At 32.7% G+C, this 20429-nt stretch overlaps 1 protein-coding gene across 3 annotated transcripts in view; it reads left to right on the forward strand.

The window, feature by feature from the left end:
* The window catches only part of Epc1 (enhancer of polycomb homolog 1), an 88418-nt gene that overhangs the window by 47285 nt on the left and 20704 nt on the right, over positions 1–20429 (forward strand). For all 3 annotated transcript variants that reach the window (XR_007349704.1, XM_015483471.2, XM_015483472.2), the window contains exon 2: positions 13897–14056. Coding sequence is in view for 2 of the 3 variants with exons in the window: in XM_015483471.2 (XP_015338957.1) it covers positions 13897–14056 (160 nt within the window). In the remaining variant the exon portion in view is untranslated. The remainder of the gene's footprint in view (positions 1–13896; positions 14057–20429) is intronic.

Here is a 20429-nt window from a genome sequence, read left to right on the forward strand (position 1 = left end):
GGGGGGGGGGGGGCTGGGGGGCACTATTGGTAGTAATATCTAGATCTTCCTTTTTCCATCATCTCTGAGCCTAATCTGAAGTAGACTGTGGAAAATGTGCCCTTTTGGGAAGCTAAAACACTTTATAACCTGCTTCTTGCCTATAAAAAATTGGAGACAGGGCTGGGGATGTGGCTCAAGCGGTAGCGCGCTCGCCTGGCATGCGTGCGGCCTGGGTTCGATCCTCAGCACCACATACAAACAAAGATGTTGTGTCCGCCGATAACTAAAAAATAAATATTAAAATTCTCTCTCTCTCACACTCTTTAAAAAGTTGGGGACATAAACATACTATTTAAATCAATCAAGATTTTGGTGTTTGGTTTGTTCGTTGGCAGCATAGCTTAGACTTCTAATGTGCTAATGATTCAGCTCAGTGTGCTAGTATTGTTTTGTCTTTTCTCCTAATGCTGTTACTGTGAACCCACTGAACTTTTGCTGGAAGAGCTAGGTGCTTAGTGTCTGTGTCTCTGTCTGTCCTCCCTTTCTTGTAATATCAAACTCAGAACACCAATTCATCATTTTAATGTTCAGGTTTTTTTGTTTTTTTTAACCTCCTTCCCTAGGGCTACAGATTTTTAAAAGTTATAATAACTGACTTTTACCAAATAATTTGCACTGCATGGCGTGGTTTGCCATCCTTCTTAGCTTCTGAAAGGGTTCCTTGTGTCCTGATCTTCAAACCAATGGCCTATATTTTAGTTATTCATTTTTTAGTTTGTTTTCTTGTTATGAAAGTACCCCACTTCTGAATACTAATTTTTATTTATTAGCCGAAGCCAGATTATGCTGGGATAAAAAATAGACTCAAAGTCTTCAGTGGTGTATTAATATCAGAAGTTTTTTTTCTTGTTCATGTCACATTTGGGTTCATCATCATGGGTCAGCTGGGGAACCAGGCTTATACCACAGTTAACATCTCCAAAGTGATGACTCATAATTTTGAGGGCTTTGAAAGATTTCACATCTTTCACCAGCAATTAAATTCTATGGTCCACATGTAATATGGGTCACTTTGATTTAATTCATTGACCAGAATCAGTCTTATAGCTTCACCCAACCACAGGCGAGCCAGAAAGTAGAATTGTTCCAGAAATATTTGAATGCACTTTCAGTATTCATCTTTGTGTATTGGGGTAGGAAAGATGAGATGTTGTAGATTTTATGCTATAATTCCTTGCATTTTTGGCTGTGTCTAACTGTCCTCTTGTTTTTAGAGAGCCTTTGTGTAGAGAAATTACAAGTGTATCTTTTCTTTTTCTTTTGTACTGGGGAATGAACCCAGAGGTGCTTTATACACTGAGTTATATACCCAGCAATTTTCATTATTTATTATTTAGAGACACGGTCTCTAAATTGCTGAGGCTGGTCTCAAACTTGTGATCCTCCTGTCTCAGTCTCCCAAGTCACAGGAATTGCATGTTATCTACCAGTGCACCCGACTCTCAGCAGTATATTTTAAGTAGGCCATGTATTATCTGTTTATGTTTTTAATCTATTCTGTCCTATATAATGTATTCTGACCGTGATTTGATTAGGTTTTAATATAAGTTTCAATAACCATTTCCTTACTAGCAGGCATGCTGGGTTGATAAATATCACACTGAAATAAACTCCTAATTCAGTACTGGTGTTGTAACTACAGTCCTCTGCTACCATTTATTATTGGAAAATTCATTTGCCCTCAAAGAGTTAAAAAAAAAATTTGGCACTGTCTGCCACAAGTTGTTTCTTTGAGATGAAATCAGATGTGATTACTTGTTTCTTGTTTAGACCTGAAGATTCATTCTGACCAAATTTAAGGTAGCTCCTAAGATGATTCAGGCTTAACATGATTTCCTTAATATTTTTGTGAGAAACTTGTCTTAAATATTATCTGGAAATCTTTATTTATTTGAGGTAGTTCATCTCTTTTTTCCCATACCCAGGGAAGGAATTTTTGTGATGTCTGTATGAATCTAAGGACCTTTGCAAGAAGAAATGTAATTGCCCTTTTATGGCTTTAAATACCAACTAAAGAGATAGTGATTTAAATGTATTAGGACTAGATCTGCAACTACTGTAGGTATGTTGTTCAAGTTTTGCAAACATTCACCTCTTCCTCTCGTGATTGAAATCATTACGTATTTTGTTCTGTTTCCTTGGGGAAGAGGTTCAGGACTTATTTTAGAAGCAAAGTTTCTAAATGTTTCTGAGTTATCTCATCCATTTGGGATGACTTGTAGGGTATAACAACACTGACATGAATTGCTGACATTAACTTCCAACTTGATCAGGAAAGATTCGAGGACAAGACCTCCTGATGGTTTTTATGCATTTTTTTCTCTTTTTGTTTTATGTTTTAAGGTGAGTAGAAAGAGCTCATTCTCATGTAAAACCTAATGTGACTACTGTAGTCTCTAAATAACCTGGATTTGTCTCATAAAATTCTTAAATTCTGTAGTGGGATTTGATAATTTTTAGAGGTTGACAGTTATTTTATTCAGTGATAGTCTGCTAATAAAAAGTTCTTAAATTTATTATATGTTTTGTACATATATAATTATATATAAATTTCAAGTATATTAGTTCTTCAAATATTAGGTATTGTGCTGAGCTGTATGTATATTTCTTATCTCATTCTGTCCTTACAATGACAATTAACTGTACATAATTAGTAAATGGCAGAATTGGGATTCCAATGCAGGTTTCTGATCAGAGTGTGTGATGTTAAATAGGATACTTTTATATGCCTTTCTGTTTTATAGAGCATTCAAATATAGTATCAGAAACCTTTCTGTGCATCATGTTTATATTTTAAAAAAAGAATTTATGTTACCAAATAATATTAAGCAAATTAGAATAATTTGAAATTATGATTTGAAAACAAATCATCTACTGTGTTAATTAGTAGAAGAGAGGATGAGTTTGAGCAAATGAAGAAACATAATTGAATAACAAAGTTTTTGAGAATATCAGAGCCCATTTAATGATCACTATATAAAGATATACTTCTATTACAAATACCCCAGGGTTTCATGGTTTTATTGAAACCAGGAAACTTAATGAAAGTTAAGAAAGGAAAAAAAATTATGTAAGGTTATTTTCAGTTGTATTCTGAATTTAATAAGTATGCTGTATGAACTACCACTTTTTCCTATATTACAGTTTTCCACTCATCTTAAACCTGCACTAATCTTAGCATTCATACAAACCTTAATGGTTTGGTTTTAGTTGGATAAAACAAAGTATGTAATAAAATAATTGTTACAATAGCTAAATCATGCTTGTACCATTGATTGGAAAACAAAATAGATAAATTTGGGGGTTTTTGTTTGTTTTTTGGGTTTTTGATAGAACAGGGCACGTTCAAATTTAGTCTATTTTGACACTGTATTTCAACTTAGTTTATCACATAAGTCCTTACATATAACTGGACTGGCTTTCTTGTGACATAATTTTCCCAGTGTTGTCCTTCATATCCAGCATGCCTGGACTTTACCAGCAGTTGAGCCTTATGAGTTCTAATCAAGTAGAAGTACTCCAAAGAGAATCCTGACATGAGTTAACAAATCCACTCTTTTTTCCATAAGTTGACTATAGCTTCCCAGTGGTCCTTGTACCATGATACTATTGATCACCTCTTCAGCTGTTTAAAGTCCTTTTTGCTTCTCTCTTAGTATTCTGTACCAACCAGAACTCAGCCCTAGATGGGGAAAGCAAAAGAAGACAAGAAGGAGGAATTAAACCACAGTAGAAAGACCATGGGGTTCTGGAGTCAGACCTCAAACCAAATCCTACTTCTACCACCTCGGGCAAGTGACTTAATCTTACTGAGCTCCACTTTCCCTTACTAAATATATTCAGGGTGAAGATTAAGTATTTTAATGTAGGGTTAAATATAATGATAAAATTTTTAATAAATGGCATTTCTTTTACATAAGAATCAGGTTGTAAATATTTTAGGCCTTACGGTCTCTGTCAGAACTACTCAATTTTAGCTCTTTCTGGCATAGAGCAAAAGCAGTTGTGGAAATATTTAAGCAATTGAACATAGCTATGCTCCTGTAAAATTATTGACAAAAACAGATAATAGGCTGGATTTGAACCCCAGGGTATAGTTCGCCAACCTCCAATTTAAATTCTTGCCCATAAAAGTTATTTGCAGTGTGAGTCAAAACAGACCCCCCTTTTGAAAAAACTGTAAAATATGTCATTATGAGTTCAACAGTATAAGGGGTCACAAGGTTGTGTTTCTCAAAATTGATAAAAGTCTGTGGAAGAGAATGCTTACCATAATTTTTACTCCTCTAAATTAAAAACTGGAACTCATGAAACATTTAAAAATATCACACTAACAGTGATCTAATAAATGGTTAAGAAATATGATTTTTGTGTGTGAGAGCATGTGTGCTGGGTATTGAACCTGGAAGCTCTTTACCATTGAGCTATAGCCCCCAGACCTTTTCTTTTTATTTGGAGACAGGTTCTCACCAATTTCCCAAGGCTGGCCTTGAACTCATAATTCTCCTGCCTCAGCCTAGTGAATTTTGGTGTAATGTAAAATATATGAGGATTGTTCTATAAAGAAATTATTCAGTGTTGAGAGCCACAGCCCAGTCAGAATGATGCCTGGCATTTGCCAGATGGAATGGTTGAAAGGTGACAATTGTGTTGTTTATCCCTCTATTTGTGCATTTGCCAAAATTGTTTAAGCACAGAAATTCCCATATAACCTAATGTCTCTGAAACTACTGTTCAGAAGATGCTGTTCTGAAACTATCTAGTTTAGATAGGGTCAGGAATATTCACTGATATGAAGATCATGCAGTTATTTGGAAACAATTATTTAAAAAGTACTTGTATTTCTTACCTGTGGAATCTATTGTTTTTTTTTTTTTCTTTTTGCTCTTGGCTCGTGAAAAAAGAAACTTGTTTTTGTGTTTTTTTTTTTTTTTTCAATTTCAGAAAATTTTAAAGAAAAGGAATACTATACAGAACACTGAACACCCTTTACCAAGATACACCTATTTTGAACTCTTTTCCCCGTTTGCTTTATTGCTCTCTTTCCCTTCTTCTTCCTTCCTGCCTTCCCCACCCCAATTCGGTCCCCTCTCACATACACTCATTCTTTTTCTCTCTTCCTTTGTGTGTGTCACACACACACACACACACACACACACACCCCTTTTTTTTTTTAAACCATTTGAGAGTACATAACCTAAAGGGTTGCTGCCTATATCGTATCATCATGGCCTGTACCTGTAAATATTTATTTCAAGGGATGGTTAGTCTTTTTATCATGTGTATTAAAGAATACATTTTTTTAATAGAGTGTGATTCTGTATTAGCTTTGACTTGGCCATATTCTTAAAATAGAAAAATGACAAATTATAGCTCCTCCAGGACTACATTTGTTCTAACCCAGAGAATATGTTTTTAAGTGTCTGAAGGACTCTGCCACAGGAATCTTGATAGCACCAGCCAAGATATCTTACACAAAGTATTGTTCAATTTTTTTCAGTATAGTTACTGTTTTCCCCTTACAACAAATAAGCAATCTATGGTCAGTCTATGTGTTTTGAGATTTAAAATAGGAAACTTGTTAAGAGCTCTTGCTCTGGAGTAATGCTTAGGTTTAAATCCAGCTAACGTTAAGAACCTGGGCAAGTTTACTAATTTGTGAAATGGGGTTGATAGTTGCTATATCTTAAGGTTGCTATGAACTTTAAATGAAAAAATGAAATAAGGTATGTGATACTCAGATCTGGCATATAATAAATGGTCGGTATTGTTAGCTATTACTATTTTAGTTCTGGGAATATGGATAATAGACTTAACAAACTCTGCGGGTTCGCAAATCAAAGCTGACAGAGAATTCACAAAATCATTTCCTCCAAGTTGATTAATATTTGCCCAAGGTGATTGACTTTCCTTAAAAAAAAAAAATCTTGTTATTAAACTTGGTCGGTCTTTTCTTTCTATACCTGTTATTCCTGCCCTTCCTGAAATGTGTGAGGCATGTAGTTTGGGAGCATGAAATCGCTATCACCGAATTTTTTTCTGGATTCTGACTTGGCTTAATTTTTTACTTCATAAAGAGTTCAACTGAATACGAATGTAGATGTTTTTAAAATCACCTCTGCTTCTGTGTTACCACTGTGATAGTACTCCATAATAGTTGTTGAAGATTTTTTAAAAGAAGGGTATGTACTTGAGTCAAATTATAAAGAATAGAGAAGGGTGTAGATTAAATTAAAGACAGGGAGTATACAGGTGGGGTTTTGAAGTTTAGGGTAGAAAGTGGTAAAGTATTGACTAGAAGAATGAGATAGAGATAGATCATAAAGGGCCCTGTTTGTTGTGCCAAGAAAGCTTGAATTTCAACAGGAAAGCAATAGAGAGCCAGGGATTAAGTATGAGGGTAATGTGTTCAAACTGTTTTAGAAAGATAGCAGTAGCTATAAAGATAGCTGTAGAGGGTAGTAGCTATAGAGGGAGGCCTACTTGGGAGGCCTAGAAGTCAGTCACATGAGGATTACAACAATAACAACAAAACAGCTTTTTGGGCCTTTTTAAAGTTGATTTTTAAATTTAATTTTAGGGAAACATTCCATTTGGATTGTAACTTTTCCAAAAATAAAATGAGACTATTATTTTACTCTCTTTTTCTTGACTAGCCAAATATCAAATGAGCATGTAGGTGCTTAATAAGCACAGCACAAACAACCCTCTAGAGGGATGTAAGGACTACAAAAAGGGTCATAAGAACGCAAGAATCAAAATTAAACTTAATTTTGCTTAGGGCTGTTCTGGAATGTGCTACTTAGTAACTAATAAGTCCTGATTATTTCACAAAGAAAGTAGCAAATTGAAAAATAGGTTACCCTAAAATGAAATTTTAAAACTGGACTGTTTTAGGTCTGGGGTTGTAGCTCATTGGAAGAGCACTTGCCTGGTACATGAGGCACTGGGTTCAATCCTCAGCACCACATAAAAATAAATAAAATAAAGATATTGTGTCAATCTACAACTGAAAATTAAAACTGAACTATTTTATCTGTACCTTAGCAAAGTTCTTCCTTTATTATTTCATATTCTAAAAAATAATTTCAGAATATTGGGCTTTCAGTGGGAGGATAGATAGCAATATTAGAGGTTTTCTTATCATTTATTTCTTGTGGAAAATAATATTAAATTGCTATAATTGCCAAGTGTTCTGTCTATTCAGCTATTTTGACTGTTCACCCTGAGTTTTTTCAGTGTAAAAGCAAAGTATTTTTATTTATTTGTTTCTTTGTTTGCCTTTATGAAATTTTTATCTTAGTTTTTTATGAAGTCTGTTTCAAACCATGATAGTTTCTGGACCTTAAGTAAGTGATGCATACAGTTCATTGCTCATTTATTCAACAAGTATTTATTTGATACTTGCATGTGTTAGGCATGATTCTATACCTGGAATAAAGTGAATTTAAAAAATCAAGCTCCTGACTTCATGAATTTTATACTGTGATGAAAGGAAACTGATTATAAATGAAAAACCAAGTGGTCTATAAGGAGGTGATAGGTCCTATAGAGGAAAATAAAGCAGGATAATGGAACAGGGTGTTCTGGGATTGAGAGGATCCTTTCTTTTTTCTTTTTTTTTTTTTTTAAGACTTTATTATAAAAATTGTCAGATGTTCAGTAAAGTTTCAGGAATTTTGTAGTGACCTCCCACACATACTACTCCACTATCTAGATTCTACCATTATTAACATTTTATTATGTTTGTCCTATCACCCATCTCTCCATCTCTCAGTTTATCTTATTTTTAAAATGCATTTTCAAGTAATTGCAAACATCAGCTCAAGTTTCCCTAAGTACTACATATGCATATCATCAAGAAGAGTTTAGTATTTGTTTACCGATTTTACCCTTTTTGAGGTCAGCAATTAAATTCACAAATAGTATATGTTAGCTGAATTTTAGCAAAATCATATATTTGTATAATCCAGACCCCCATCAAGATACAGAACATTATCATTATTCCAGAAAACTCCTTCATTCCACTTTTTAGTCATTTCCATCTCTGTTCCCCAGAGGCATCTACTATTATGAATTATTTCCACCATAGATTAATTTGGGTGTTTTAGAACATCACATAAATGGACTTAAGTATATACTTTTGTGTGCAACTATTTGTACACATTGTAATTTAAAAAAAAAATTAGGTGTTGCATGTATAAGTAGTTTGTTCCTCTTATTGATGGAGGACTCTTGACTATCCCATTGATGGACATTTGAATGTGTGCAGTTTGAGGCTATTTTGAATAAAACTTTATACATCCTTACCCCCAGATATTTTTGTGAGCTGTGTTTTCATTTCTCTTGGGTAAATGCTTAAGAATAAAATTGTTGGGATATATGGATTATATATGTTTGGTTTTATAAAATCTGCTTTGTCTTTTTCTCATTGACAGTGTATTGTGTTCTAGTTATTCCAAATCCTCACTGTCATTTGATATTGTCGGCCTTTTCTGTTTTAACCATTCTAGTGAGTGTATAGTGGAAGGATTTTAAAAGAATGACTTTTGACCAAAAAGTTTAAGGGAAAAGCTATTTCTTTCACAGTTGACAAACAGCAAGGATTCCTGTATGACTAGAGCAGAGTGAGTGAATAGCAGAATAGTAAAGGAACACAGGGAGATAGCAATGAAAAGGGAATTGTAAATCATGTGGAACCTTAAGGACTTTGGCATTTATTCTGAGTGAAATGGGAAATAATTGGAAGATTCTGAGTAAAGGAATGACATGATCTAACTTGTAATTAACAGAACTAATCTAACTAGAGAAAGGGACTAATTAGGAGGTTATTATAATGAGCCAGGCAAGAGTTCATTATATAGATGAAGAACAACTAGGGAGCACTTGCCAAAACAATGTTCCTTTCCTGAATAGAGTTAATGTTTTAGTTCTTGGAAATATCATTTGAAAACAACCCAGAAGAGAAAATGATTCAGCTCAGACCTCTTCATTGTTAGCAGTGGAGTCTAGCTCAATATGTACAAACAATCAGATTTAAACCTCTTAAATCTTAAATAGCTTTTTTAATGGAATTAGTCATCACTTATTATTTATGCACAAGGATTATATTATTACTGCTTGTAATAAGCTGTTTTTAACTTGGTGACTAAAAAAAGGTCTAAATGTCTAATTGTCATAATGGCTATGTTAAAGTCGTTATTCACTTTAAAAATTTAACAAATTAGTATAATTGTTTTGGAAACTGTGTTATAATCTTGAATAGCTCATTTTAGTTTTGTAATATTTAATACTGAACAAGTAGAAATGACTTTTTTTTATGTGCTTTTATTTAGGTTGGTCCTTCTTATCTTTCTTTAGTGATGTTTTATAAGATATTAAGCACTGGCAATAAGCCAAAATATTATACTAGATGCTGAGTAGATTACAAAGATATTCTTATTTAGTCCTCAAATATTTACATTAAGAGAATACATTTTTGAAGGAAAAGATAGAAGAGTAAGTTAGACATAACTTCTAATTTTAAAAAGCTCACATTTTAGAGATCAGTGAATAATTATCACAATCTTTTAAGTATAAAATACATTACTGTAGCAGCACGAATCAGGGAGAGATCCTACCTCAGATAATTTTAAGATTGACTTGGAAGAAGAGTAGGAATTAACCCATGGTGGGTGAAAGCAAGAATGATGTTTTAGGATTTCCCAAATATTAGTGATAACGCCTCTTTAAAGCCAGTTAATAACTCTTTTGCAATTACTACTCCTGCCTTTAATAGACCATAAAAAGCTACCTGAAAAGGCAGTGTGGTTTCCTGGGGTAAGCAAAAAATAACAGAGGGGAATAAAAGAAAAAAGAAAAAGGTATAAGAAAAACTACATTTATTATGCACATAATAAAAATACATGGCAGGTAATTTGCTGGGGTTGGAGTAAGATAAGGAATCTAAATCTAAAATGCATACTTGGTTCTTTGCCTCTAAAGCCTAAATTGCCATTGCATTAGGCAGACTGAAGGAACAAAAGTGAGTATGTTTGGTCAGCGCCATAGTAGCAAGGTTCATGGAGATTGACAGTGTGCCTCTGAACTTCTCAAGGTCATCGCTTAGTCATTTCTGATGTGCTTTTTATTTTTTTAAATTATAGGCTTTTAAAAAATTTGTTAAATCATAAATTGTTTCTCTAATTCCATTCTTAAAGTTTGTATGTTAAAGAATTCCTTAAATGATTTTATTTGCTTTGTTCTGTAAAATCAGGCTGGTTTGAGAGATTATACTTGTTATTTTATGAAAAATTGAAGTTGATCATAGTATTTTGGTAATTAACTCTGGAAGTACAACTGAACCTAATTACTGAAAATATTGTATAATATAAAGAAACTACCCCTAAGTTATCATAAACTAATAAATGTTTTTCAAACCGCTCTTCCCTTTTCTTAAAACAATTTTTTACCTAATTCTTATTCCCACAAACGTTAGCCTACATGTCATGTTCTTCACTAGTGAAAGGTATACCAGCCCCAAATCTATTTCCTATAGATTTTCCTATTTCCATAATGCATTATTCTTTTCCTTCGTAGCACTTTAATTTTTACACTTTACCTCCCTACTGCAGTGTAAACATGTAAGGCATATTTATTTTACTTACCATGTGTCCCCAGTCACCAAGTTAGCACACTGAATAAACATATACTGTTAATTAATAAACAAAGTTAAGCCCAGATGTTCTGTTTTATATCTCTAGCTTTCTTTCTATACCATCACTTCTTAACTGTATTATAAAAGTTTTGTATGAGCTATTAATGAATAATTCTTTTTAGAAAAGTTGTTCTGTTTTCATGGATATAGACTACTAAAACCTTTATTAGACTATCTGTTGATAATTTGAAATGAGTATCCCAGGGAACAAAGTTTGGGGATGCTAGCCTATTCAGAGCAGAAAATAGATTGCTTTAAAACTTTCACTGATAGGTACTATGTTCAAGGAACTTCTGAACTTTTTATAATTGTACTTTAGAGTTGTATCATCTTAGGTATTTGATCAAGGCATTCAGTAAATAATTGAGTATAGAGCATATATTCTAATTGATTTGTTACTTGGCTTTGTAATTTACATCTCCCTGCTCAAAGCAAAAGCAATCCCGTTTTTCACTTAAAATTGAATGCTATTTCATGGAAATAAATGTATATAGATTTAGATTTTTGAAATACTTTCTTTACCTGAAAAGCTACACATACAACGAATGTAAAGTATATCATTTAGAAATTATCATTTAGAAAATCATTTAGTGTAATAAATTCAGATTTTTATGTGTAAAAAAAAAAAGTACTGCAAGAATCTTTTAGAAAATATGAGAAATAAAAGTATGAAAGAGTAAGTTTCAAAAGTGTGCCACCCAGAGGTACACTGTTAATCTTTTGGTATTATACTTTGAAATTATATGTGTATGTATGCATGTATATTTATGTGGGTGTACATACACCCGTGCATGCATCATTTAAGCACCATGCTCTGTTCTGGCACCATTTCAGAATAGTGATATTATAGCAGAAAGCAAAATAGACAAAAATTTCTGCTTTCATGATGCTTAGATTGGAAGTAAGGGAACAGGTAGGTGATGACAGTAAACACACCAACTATACAGCATATTATAAGATTAAGTGCAATGAAAAAAATAAAGCAAAGAAGGGAATAAAAGTTAAAAAGTTGATTAGTTTATGTGTGTATATGCTTTTAGACCTTTTTCTACATATTAGATATGTTCAATTGTGTCTTTAAAATATTAAATTTCCTTAACATACAATTTTCAGATTAACCCTTTTACTCTATTATCAATGTCATTAAATATTGTACTTCTTAATGTGTATGTGTGTGAGGAAATCCTTTACATGACCCCTAAGAGTGCATGATCTGGCACATAAACCCCATGTACATGCAGTTGTCAACTATCCCACCTCACTATTCTCCAGCTACCCTGATATATTTGGTCTCCTCCCTTTCTCATAAACTTAGTACTTTGGGAGGAAATAAATATAAATTGTATAGGGTAATAGTTACCCCAGTTGTTGAGACTTTTAAAAAATAGAATAACTTAACCATTTTTGCTGTGTATTATATACATCTAGGACCCTTAGAATTAGAACCCTCTTCTTTGTTTTTTCATTGTAAATTTTCTCAAATTTTTATAAAAGTTAACAATACAATGAACATCTCCATACTACCCACCTAGATTCTACAATGGTTAATATTTTGCAGTTTTTTTCATCTATGAATCCTGCATGTTTTATGGAACTGTAGAAAGTATGTTGTATACATTATGACATCTTTCCACTATATACCATATATAAAGGGGAAGTATTTTCTTGACTGTTGAAGATATGAGCAAGTTATTTATGTGAGATGTACTATACAACATAAAACACATATAAGATTTTTAAAGCATTGAGTATTCACTGTAATATTGATAAGCAAAAGTTTTATTTCATAGTTGTGAAAAATGGATATAAACGTAAATAAGTGATTTTTTACAGAATATTATTCATACGCAATGTCATAAATGATAACTAAACCTATGTAAAACTTTTATTTCATTAATAGGGGAAAGATAGCCATCATCTACCTGGTATTGGGTACTTATTATATCTTAGGCATTTTTTCTTAACCACAATCCCATATGGTAGGCATATAATGTACATTTACAGATAATAAAACTATCCTGGGAGATAATAATTTTTCACAAGTCCCAAAGTCATTGACCTAGTAGACTGTGGAACCATTTTTTGAATCCAGGGTATTATTTACAGAAGTCATGTTCTTAACTACATAAAAATAAAAACACTATTACTCTTTAATAGGATCATACATATATTCATACACATATATTTTCGAAGAATATATGCATTCTTAACTGGGACTACCTAAGAAGACTGAAACTTTTCATACTGTTGGAATGTTTTTCACTAGTGATACATTTATGTAATACACAAGTACCTATAATTGTTTAATAAAGTATATGCCAAAATTCAGTGTTGATATAACTGGGTGAGAACAATATTTTTATGGCAGCTGGTACTAGTATCAAACTAATAAAACCTTTCTGGATGGTAACAACCAAAATTTAAGCATCTGTTATACTAAATATTTTACTCACATTTATCTTACTTAAAATCTCCAACCAACTCTGTAGATTGCATTTATCTCTTACTGGAGGAAACAGTTTTAGAAGACTAAAGCTTCTTGCCAGGAGTCAGTTTGTTTCAGTGTTGGAGTTAGATTCTAATCCATGCGGCCTGAGTCTAGGTCTAGGGCACAACTCTGCTGCTGTCCAGGAAAGGCTCTGGTAGTTGATAGGAAAGACAAATGACCAGGGTTTTAATCTGTGTCAATTTCATAAACTAAAAATGGAGAAGATAATAATTTCTACCCGTCTTTGTAAAGATTCTATCAGTTGATTTGTTTAAAAGAAAATTCTAGATTTACAAAGTACTGTATGAATAGATTTGAATCAATAAAATAATTTTTATACACAGTTTGCTTTCTTCATGTAGTAAGTTCAGATATTTTCTTTCATCTCAGTTTTAGTAAACTTTTAAAAAATCTTTATAACTCCATTTGGTGTAGTACCTTTTAAGTAAAGGTGCAGAAAAACTGAGGAGTCAAGTGTTTGTAGCAAAATCTTCTCATTTCTACTTAAAATGTTTACACCATTAGTTGTATTGTTAACACCATGCTTTCAAGACCTACTACTAAAATATAGCTGTTTTAAAAACAAATGAGCAAAAACCTCTGCATGACTATATTTTCTATTTGCTGCTCCTTAAATACATAAACTTACATTATTTCCCCCTCTTTTTAGGAACATCATCTTCAGCGGGCTATTTCAGCACAGCAGGTATATGGCGAGAAGAGGGATAACATGGTTATACCAGTTCCAGAGGCAGAGAGTAATATTGCTTACTATGAATCTATATATCCTGGGGAATTTAAGATGCCAAAGCAGCTCATTCACATACAGCGTAAGTAGTTACTTTTTTTAATGATTGTTATTTTTTCATATTTATATAACCTCACAGATACCTGCTGACTAACATCAGCTTGAGAGTTATTAGACCACATTTTCTCCTTCTAAAATGGTTTTTGAGATATCTGACCAAAAATTATTAGCATTTTTCATCATAGACTTTCAGTTTTATTCCACTATGGGATCTTAGGCTGCTTTAGACAAATAGGATAAAGAATATGCCTCAGAATGGAAATAGTTTTCTTTCTTTTCAGAATTAATAATATTAAAAGTGTTAACTCTTAAGTCAAATTTAGCAAATTTTTCCTGTAAAGAATCAGATAAAAAAATATTTTAGACTTGGGGTATCATTCATTCTCTGGCACAACTATTCTGCTATTGTAGTATCAAAGCAGCTGTAGAGAATACATAAACAAATCAACATGTCTGTGTTTTGATAAAACTTTATTCATAAAAATAGGTGGCAGGCCAGAGTAGGCCTATGGGCCATAGTTTGCTAAGCCCTGGTGTGTTTTTTTCTGCTAGCAGAGTGATATGCTAGTTTTTAAAACTTTAATGTTCTACTTGGGAATTTGTTTCACTTGGTATTGTTAGTTTTTTTCCAGTAGAAATGGTCCTTTAATATCTACCATATTTGGTGATAATGAACAGAGTTTGTAGCCTTAGTATATTAATATGTCTTAATATATTACTATATCTTTATTTTTAGGGTTTTTTATTTTTATTTTTTCTAATCCATGTAAGCACATTGAGAACCAGTTTTAACTAATTCTTAACTCATTAGCTAGTTTTCTGCTTCTTTTAACCCTTTCCCTATATGATTCATTTTTTTCTGTCCCAGATTATAAACACTGATTTCACAGTTTTTAAATATAAAAGCCAAAAGTGTAGTCCATTTTGGCTTTTATATATTGACATTCTGATATTTTTTTAACTTGTGATTTTTTTTTTCATCATTAACTCTTTGGCCTAATAGTATTCATTTCCTTTAAAAGAAGAATTTCTCCAATTCACTAGGGGTTTCTTTATAGTAAACCACAAGCAGTTTGTTTTAGTTGTACACTCTTGTTTAATTACATTTAAGACATAGACACAGGGTCTGGCATGTACCTGTAGTCCCAGATACTCAGGAGGACGAAGAGGGAGGTAACTTGAGCCCAGGAATTCACAGCTTGAGTAACACAGTGAGACCCTGTCTCATAACAGATCACAACAACAAAATGAAAAAAGAGACAACATATTAAATTCTGACTGTATAATTATGAATTATCTTGGGAGTCTTTTAGAGCTCCCCTGCTTTTTTCCTTAGTTGCATGCCTTTAATTTCTTTTCTTGTCTTATTATAATGGCAGGCACTTTAGTACTATGTGAGTAATGAGAGTGATGAGAGCTAAAAAATAAGAGTGGCAAGATAACTAATATCTTTGCCTCATTTCTACTATTAGAAGGGAATAATTCAATGTCATTAATAAATATGAAGTTAGCTCTAGTTTTTTCTTTTTTAAAAATTTGTTCTAATCAGTTATACATGATAGTAGAATGTATTTTGACACATTCGTTATACACAAATGGAGCACAACTTCTCATTCCTCTGGCTGTGCATGGTACAGAGAGCTGTAGGGTTTATTTATTTATTTATTTTTATGTGATGCTGCGGTTTGAACCCAGTGCCTCATACGTGCTAGACAAGTGCTCTATCACTGAGCCACAACCCCAGACCCTGTAGATTTTTTTCATGTGGTTTCTTATGAGGTTGAAGTTCCCCCTAGTTCTCATACTGAGAATTTTTATCATGAATGGATGTTGAATTTTTTCTGCATGCTCTTTTAGCAACAATTGATATCCTGTGGTTTTTTCTTTTTCTTCTTCCTCAGCCTGTTAATATGGTAGGTTACACTTATTGATTTTCAAATATTGGACTACACTTCCATATTTGGAATATATCATTTTTATGATTTTTTTTTTTAGTTGTAGATGGACATAATACTTTTATTTATTTTTATGTGGTGCTGAGGATTGAACCTAGTGCCTCACACGTACAAGGCAAGCAGCGCTCTACCACTGAGCCACAATCCCAGCCCCTCAGACATTTTTTCTCATACATTGGATAGAATTTTTGCTAACCAAGGATTTTTGCATCTCAGTTTATGAAAGGTCTCAGTATCTATCTTGTCTGGTTTCAGTATCAGTAATACTGGCATCATAGATGGAGCTGGAAAGTGTTCTTTCTCTTTTGTTTTCTAGAAGAAATTGAATAAAAATGATGTTAATTTTTAAAAATTGGTATTAGTTTTTGTTTTTTAATTTCTAGTTGTAGATAGATATAATGCCCTTTTTTGGTTTATTTTTATGTGATGCTGAGGATCAAACCAGTGCCCCACACGAGCTAGGCAAGCCTTCTGCCACTGAGGCTACAACCCCAGCCCTGTATTAGTTTTTAATATACTAAAATAAGGAAAAGCTATAGTGCAAATTTTTACAAAGGTAAAATTAAATACAGGCTGCTAGGTGATCTAGTAAGTTGTTCTTGAATTCTTTAGGAATTCTATAATTATATGTATAGTGTATATGTATAATTCTTTAGGAACTTTACCTAAACAAATGAACTGGTTCATTTCAAGTACCCCAATTTCCAGTTTGCTCCTAAACTAATGTTATGCAAGCTTGGAGTTTTTAAATAGATAATTTGTATTCCCTGAAAAGACTATGATTAAATATGTTTGGGAATTTGCATATTTTGTTCCCCTCCCCCAACACCCAGAGTCATATGCATATTAGTGCTGTTTTATAGGCTCTTACAGTCTTGAGATATTCAATTTATTTAACTTTTAATCCATCATTTTTCAGATCTCTTTATTACATGTTATGTATCAACATTTCATCAAACATTAGTTGGAAAATTTTACCCCTATTATTGACTTTACCAATAATGTTTGCATCAAAACTGGTGTGAGAAATTCCTCCTCAGCGTCAGGGATTATATTCTGTCCCTAATCCATATTTTGTGCTATTTTTTGAACCCAGATATCCTTTCACTATTTGTGTCTTGCATTTTCAGAATGCTATTTAGAGTTATGGACATATCCACCCAATGTACTCTTAGTTTGACCCATGAAAGGCACTGTTAATAGACATTCATATCATTGCACCTCTATTATTAGACTCTAAATATAGTAACTCCTCCTTATTTATAAAGTTTCAGTTACTCATGATCACCCATGATCTGAAAATATTGAGTGGGAAATTCCAGAAATAAACAATTCATGAGTTTTAAATTATAGTTCATCCTTCCTGAGACATAAAGTGTCCCTTTTTCTAACGTATCCACACTGTGTATACTACCCCTTCATTAGCCATTCATAGGTAACTAGGTTATCAAAACAGGTGTCACAGCATCTGTGCTTTTGTTCAAGTAACCTTAATTTTATTTGATAAAAGCCCCAAAGGACAAAAGCAGTGATGCCAAAGAGAAGATATAAAGTCCTTCCTTTAAGTGAAAAGGTAAAAGTTCTCAAGTTAAAAAAAAAATCACATGCTGTGGTTGCTAAAATGTATGATAAGAATGAATGTCCTGTCTGCAAAATTATGAAGAAGGAAGAAGAAATTCATACTAGCTTTGCTATTGCATCTCACACTGCAAAAGTTAGGGCCACAGTACTTGATAAGTACTTAGTTAAGTTGGAAAAGACATTAATTATATGTTTTTTTTACTGTCCAAGGTTTTAGGCATCCCCTAGGGGCCATCGTCCACATTTTATTTCCTCATAAAAATATCTAACCGATTTTTATGTATTTTGTGTTCTTTTCCCTTAGACTTATATAACAGATTTACATCTGTGAATCACATCTAATACTGGTTGGTTTTGCTTTTGCTTTGTGGTTTTAGGGATTGAATGAGGAACTAGTATGTACATGCTAGCCAAGGACTCTACCATTAAGCCACAACACCCTCAGCATGTTGTTGTTGTTGTTTTTAATTATACATAAATCTGGGTTTATCGGTATTTTAAAGAGTCATTTCTATTATTTAACAACAACTGACTAGGTAGGTCTCATTTTAATTGACAGAACCTAATTAGGTTTTTATCATCCCTTTCTTTTCATTAACGAGTCCAGAAAGTCTACAGCAATACTATTTCTAAGGCAATGGTAAATATTGCTGCATCTTTATCAGCTCAGGTTGAGCTGTAGTTGGAAGCTGCAGGTTCACCTAATGCTAAATTATACATTAATATCATCCTAAAGTAAATTTTTTTATGAGAGCTTTGTATAGTCTAAAGTAGATCTTTACATGTTAGCTTTGCTATAGGATTTTAATATTCTCTAACAAGTAGCGTCATGTTTATTATTTTAGAAAATCCTCTTACAAAGGTAAGAGGACTTTGTCATATCCTTTCAATGGAAAAGACATTGAGCTCCCTGATAGATGTGATAGAAATCTTACTTTCTAGTCTTGCTTCAGTTGCCTGATATGTTGAATGTGATTTGTCATTGATAATACAATTTATACCAGAAGTATGTTGTTGTTGTTTGATGTAAAAATAAAGGTGATACTAAATAAGCTTTTTCAGTTTTCATGAATAGTTAAATTTTGTGATTGTGATTTGATCTAAAGAAAAGTAAATTTTATGTGGAGGATACCAAAGTATATTGTATAGATGAGATCCTAAAAATATTCAAAATACAAATGTTGGAAGGCAGAACATTGGTAGTTAGTCTCTGTGAATTTGGCTTTCTGGAATATCTGAATTAGCCCTCTTTAGTAGAACTTTTCATAATGACAGACATAATCTTTGGTGTTTAGTACAGAATATCCACTAGGCACATTAGATATTTAGCACTAAATTTTACATAATTAATACAAAATCAGTTAGCTACATATAGCTTAGGGTTACCATATGGGACAACACAGATCAGAATTAATTTGGTTAGGAACAAAAAGAATCGAGTGTTTTTAATCTAACAGTTTCAGTCTCCTTAAAGATTTCCAAAAGCGTGTTTATGTATAGTTGCAAACAAAATGAAATTATGGAAAATCATTCAGAGAGACTAATATCTAGAGATTTTTATAGGGTCTGAATATCTACTTACTTAAATCAGGAATGTTAAGTGGTATAGGTCAAAGCAGAAAATAAAATAGTTTAATAGTACATTTAATTCTTCATGTATATACTGGATTCCTCTGGGTCAGTTACTATGTTAAGCTTGAAGCATGATGGCTGGTATTTGGTAGCCAAATATTTTCCTCTTAATCTATCACAGACTTTACTAATGGATGACTGGTTTTTCATAACATTAGAATACTATTAATTTTCAAGCAGAGATGACATACAAGAGGAAATATGTTACTTTATTTCCACTTGGAGATGTGGAGATAAAAAGAGCACATATGCTTCCCCTTAAAAGAGATCATGGGGAGGTACATGCTTAACAAGTAGATTATAAAGTATATACAGAAAATGGTATGATAGAAAGAAAGTAATCTGGAGCAGATTTTTTTAACCTGTGTGCCATAACTTTTAGGTACATGTCTGAATTGCCTGTAATTTATATAACATAGTGTACACTTTTATACAACCTATTTTTCTGGCGTGAGGCTTCCTAGTTTCTACTAAGGAAAGTTAGGAATCACTTATTGGGTGAGGGACAGTCAAGAAAGGATTCCAAAGGAGTGATATTTGACTGAATATTAAAAACATTAAATAGGCATTGGCGTATTTTGTGGGTAGTCAGAAAACGGCTAATAGCACACTCTATGAAATATATAAAGTTTAACATTGCTGGTTCATAAAGTACAGATGACATTAGAGAGACTAGGTAAAAAGATCCTCATACCATTTTAGTGTATGAGTATTTAGACTCTAAGGGAGAAGGAATTAACCAAGAGAAGGGCAGGAAATATTTTTATATCAAACTATTTAATATTTTTGCTTATCAATAACAACCTAGCTTAATTTGGATAAATAATTGAATGGCAAGTGATTCTTGATGACAGATCTGTGAAATAAACCTCACATTTCCATTGTCATGATAGTGATTCTCAAGGAGAATAAATCTCCTTGGCAGGAATGCACTCACTGACAGCTGTCACTGTTATTGGTAGTGGGTTTTAACACTTCATCTTTAACTACCAGTCCCTAAGCTTTTGGTAAAGTAGTTTAATGATCTGTAAGATAGGACTTAAAAATAATGACATAAGGACCTTATCATTTTATATTATGGTAAACTATATGAAATTGCTAATATGTGATTTTTGAGCTACAAAAATGGCATTTCCACATGGTTCCACCAGACACATTTAATAATCCTTTGATGTTTTTAGTAAAGGACTTCTAGTTTATTTGCTTTTAGAGTGGGTGGAGGGTATC

The sequence above is a fragment of the Marmota marmota genome, unplaced genomic scaffold (assembly GCF_001458135.2).
Source record: "Marmota marmota marmota unplaced genomic scaffold, marMar, whole genome shotgun sequence".
Classification (NCBI taxonomy): Eukaryota; Metazoa; Chordata; class Mammalia; order Rodentia; family Sciuridae; genus Marmota; species Marmota marmota.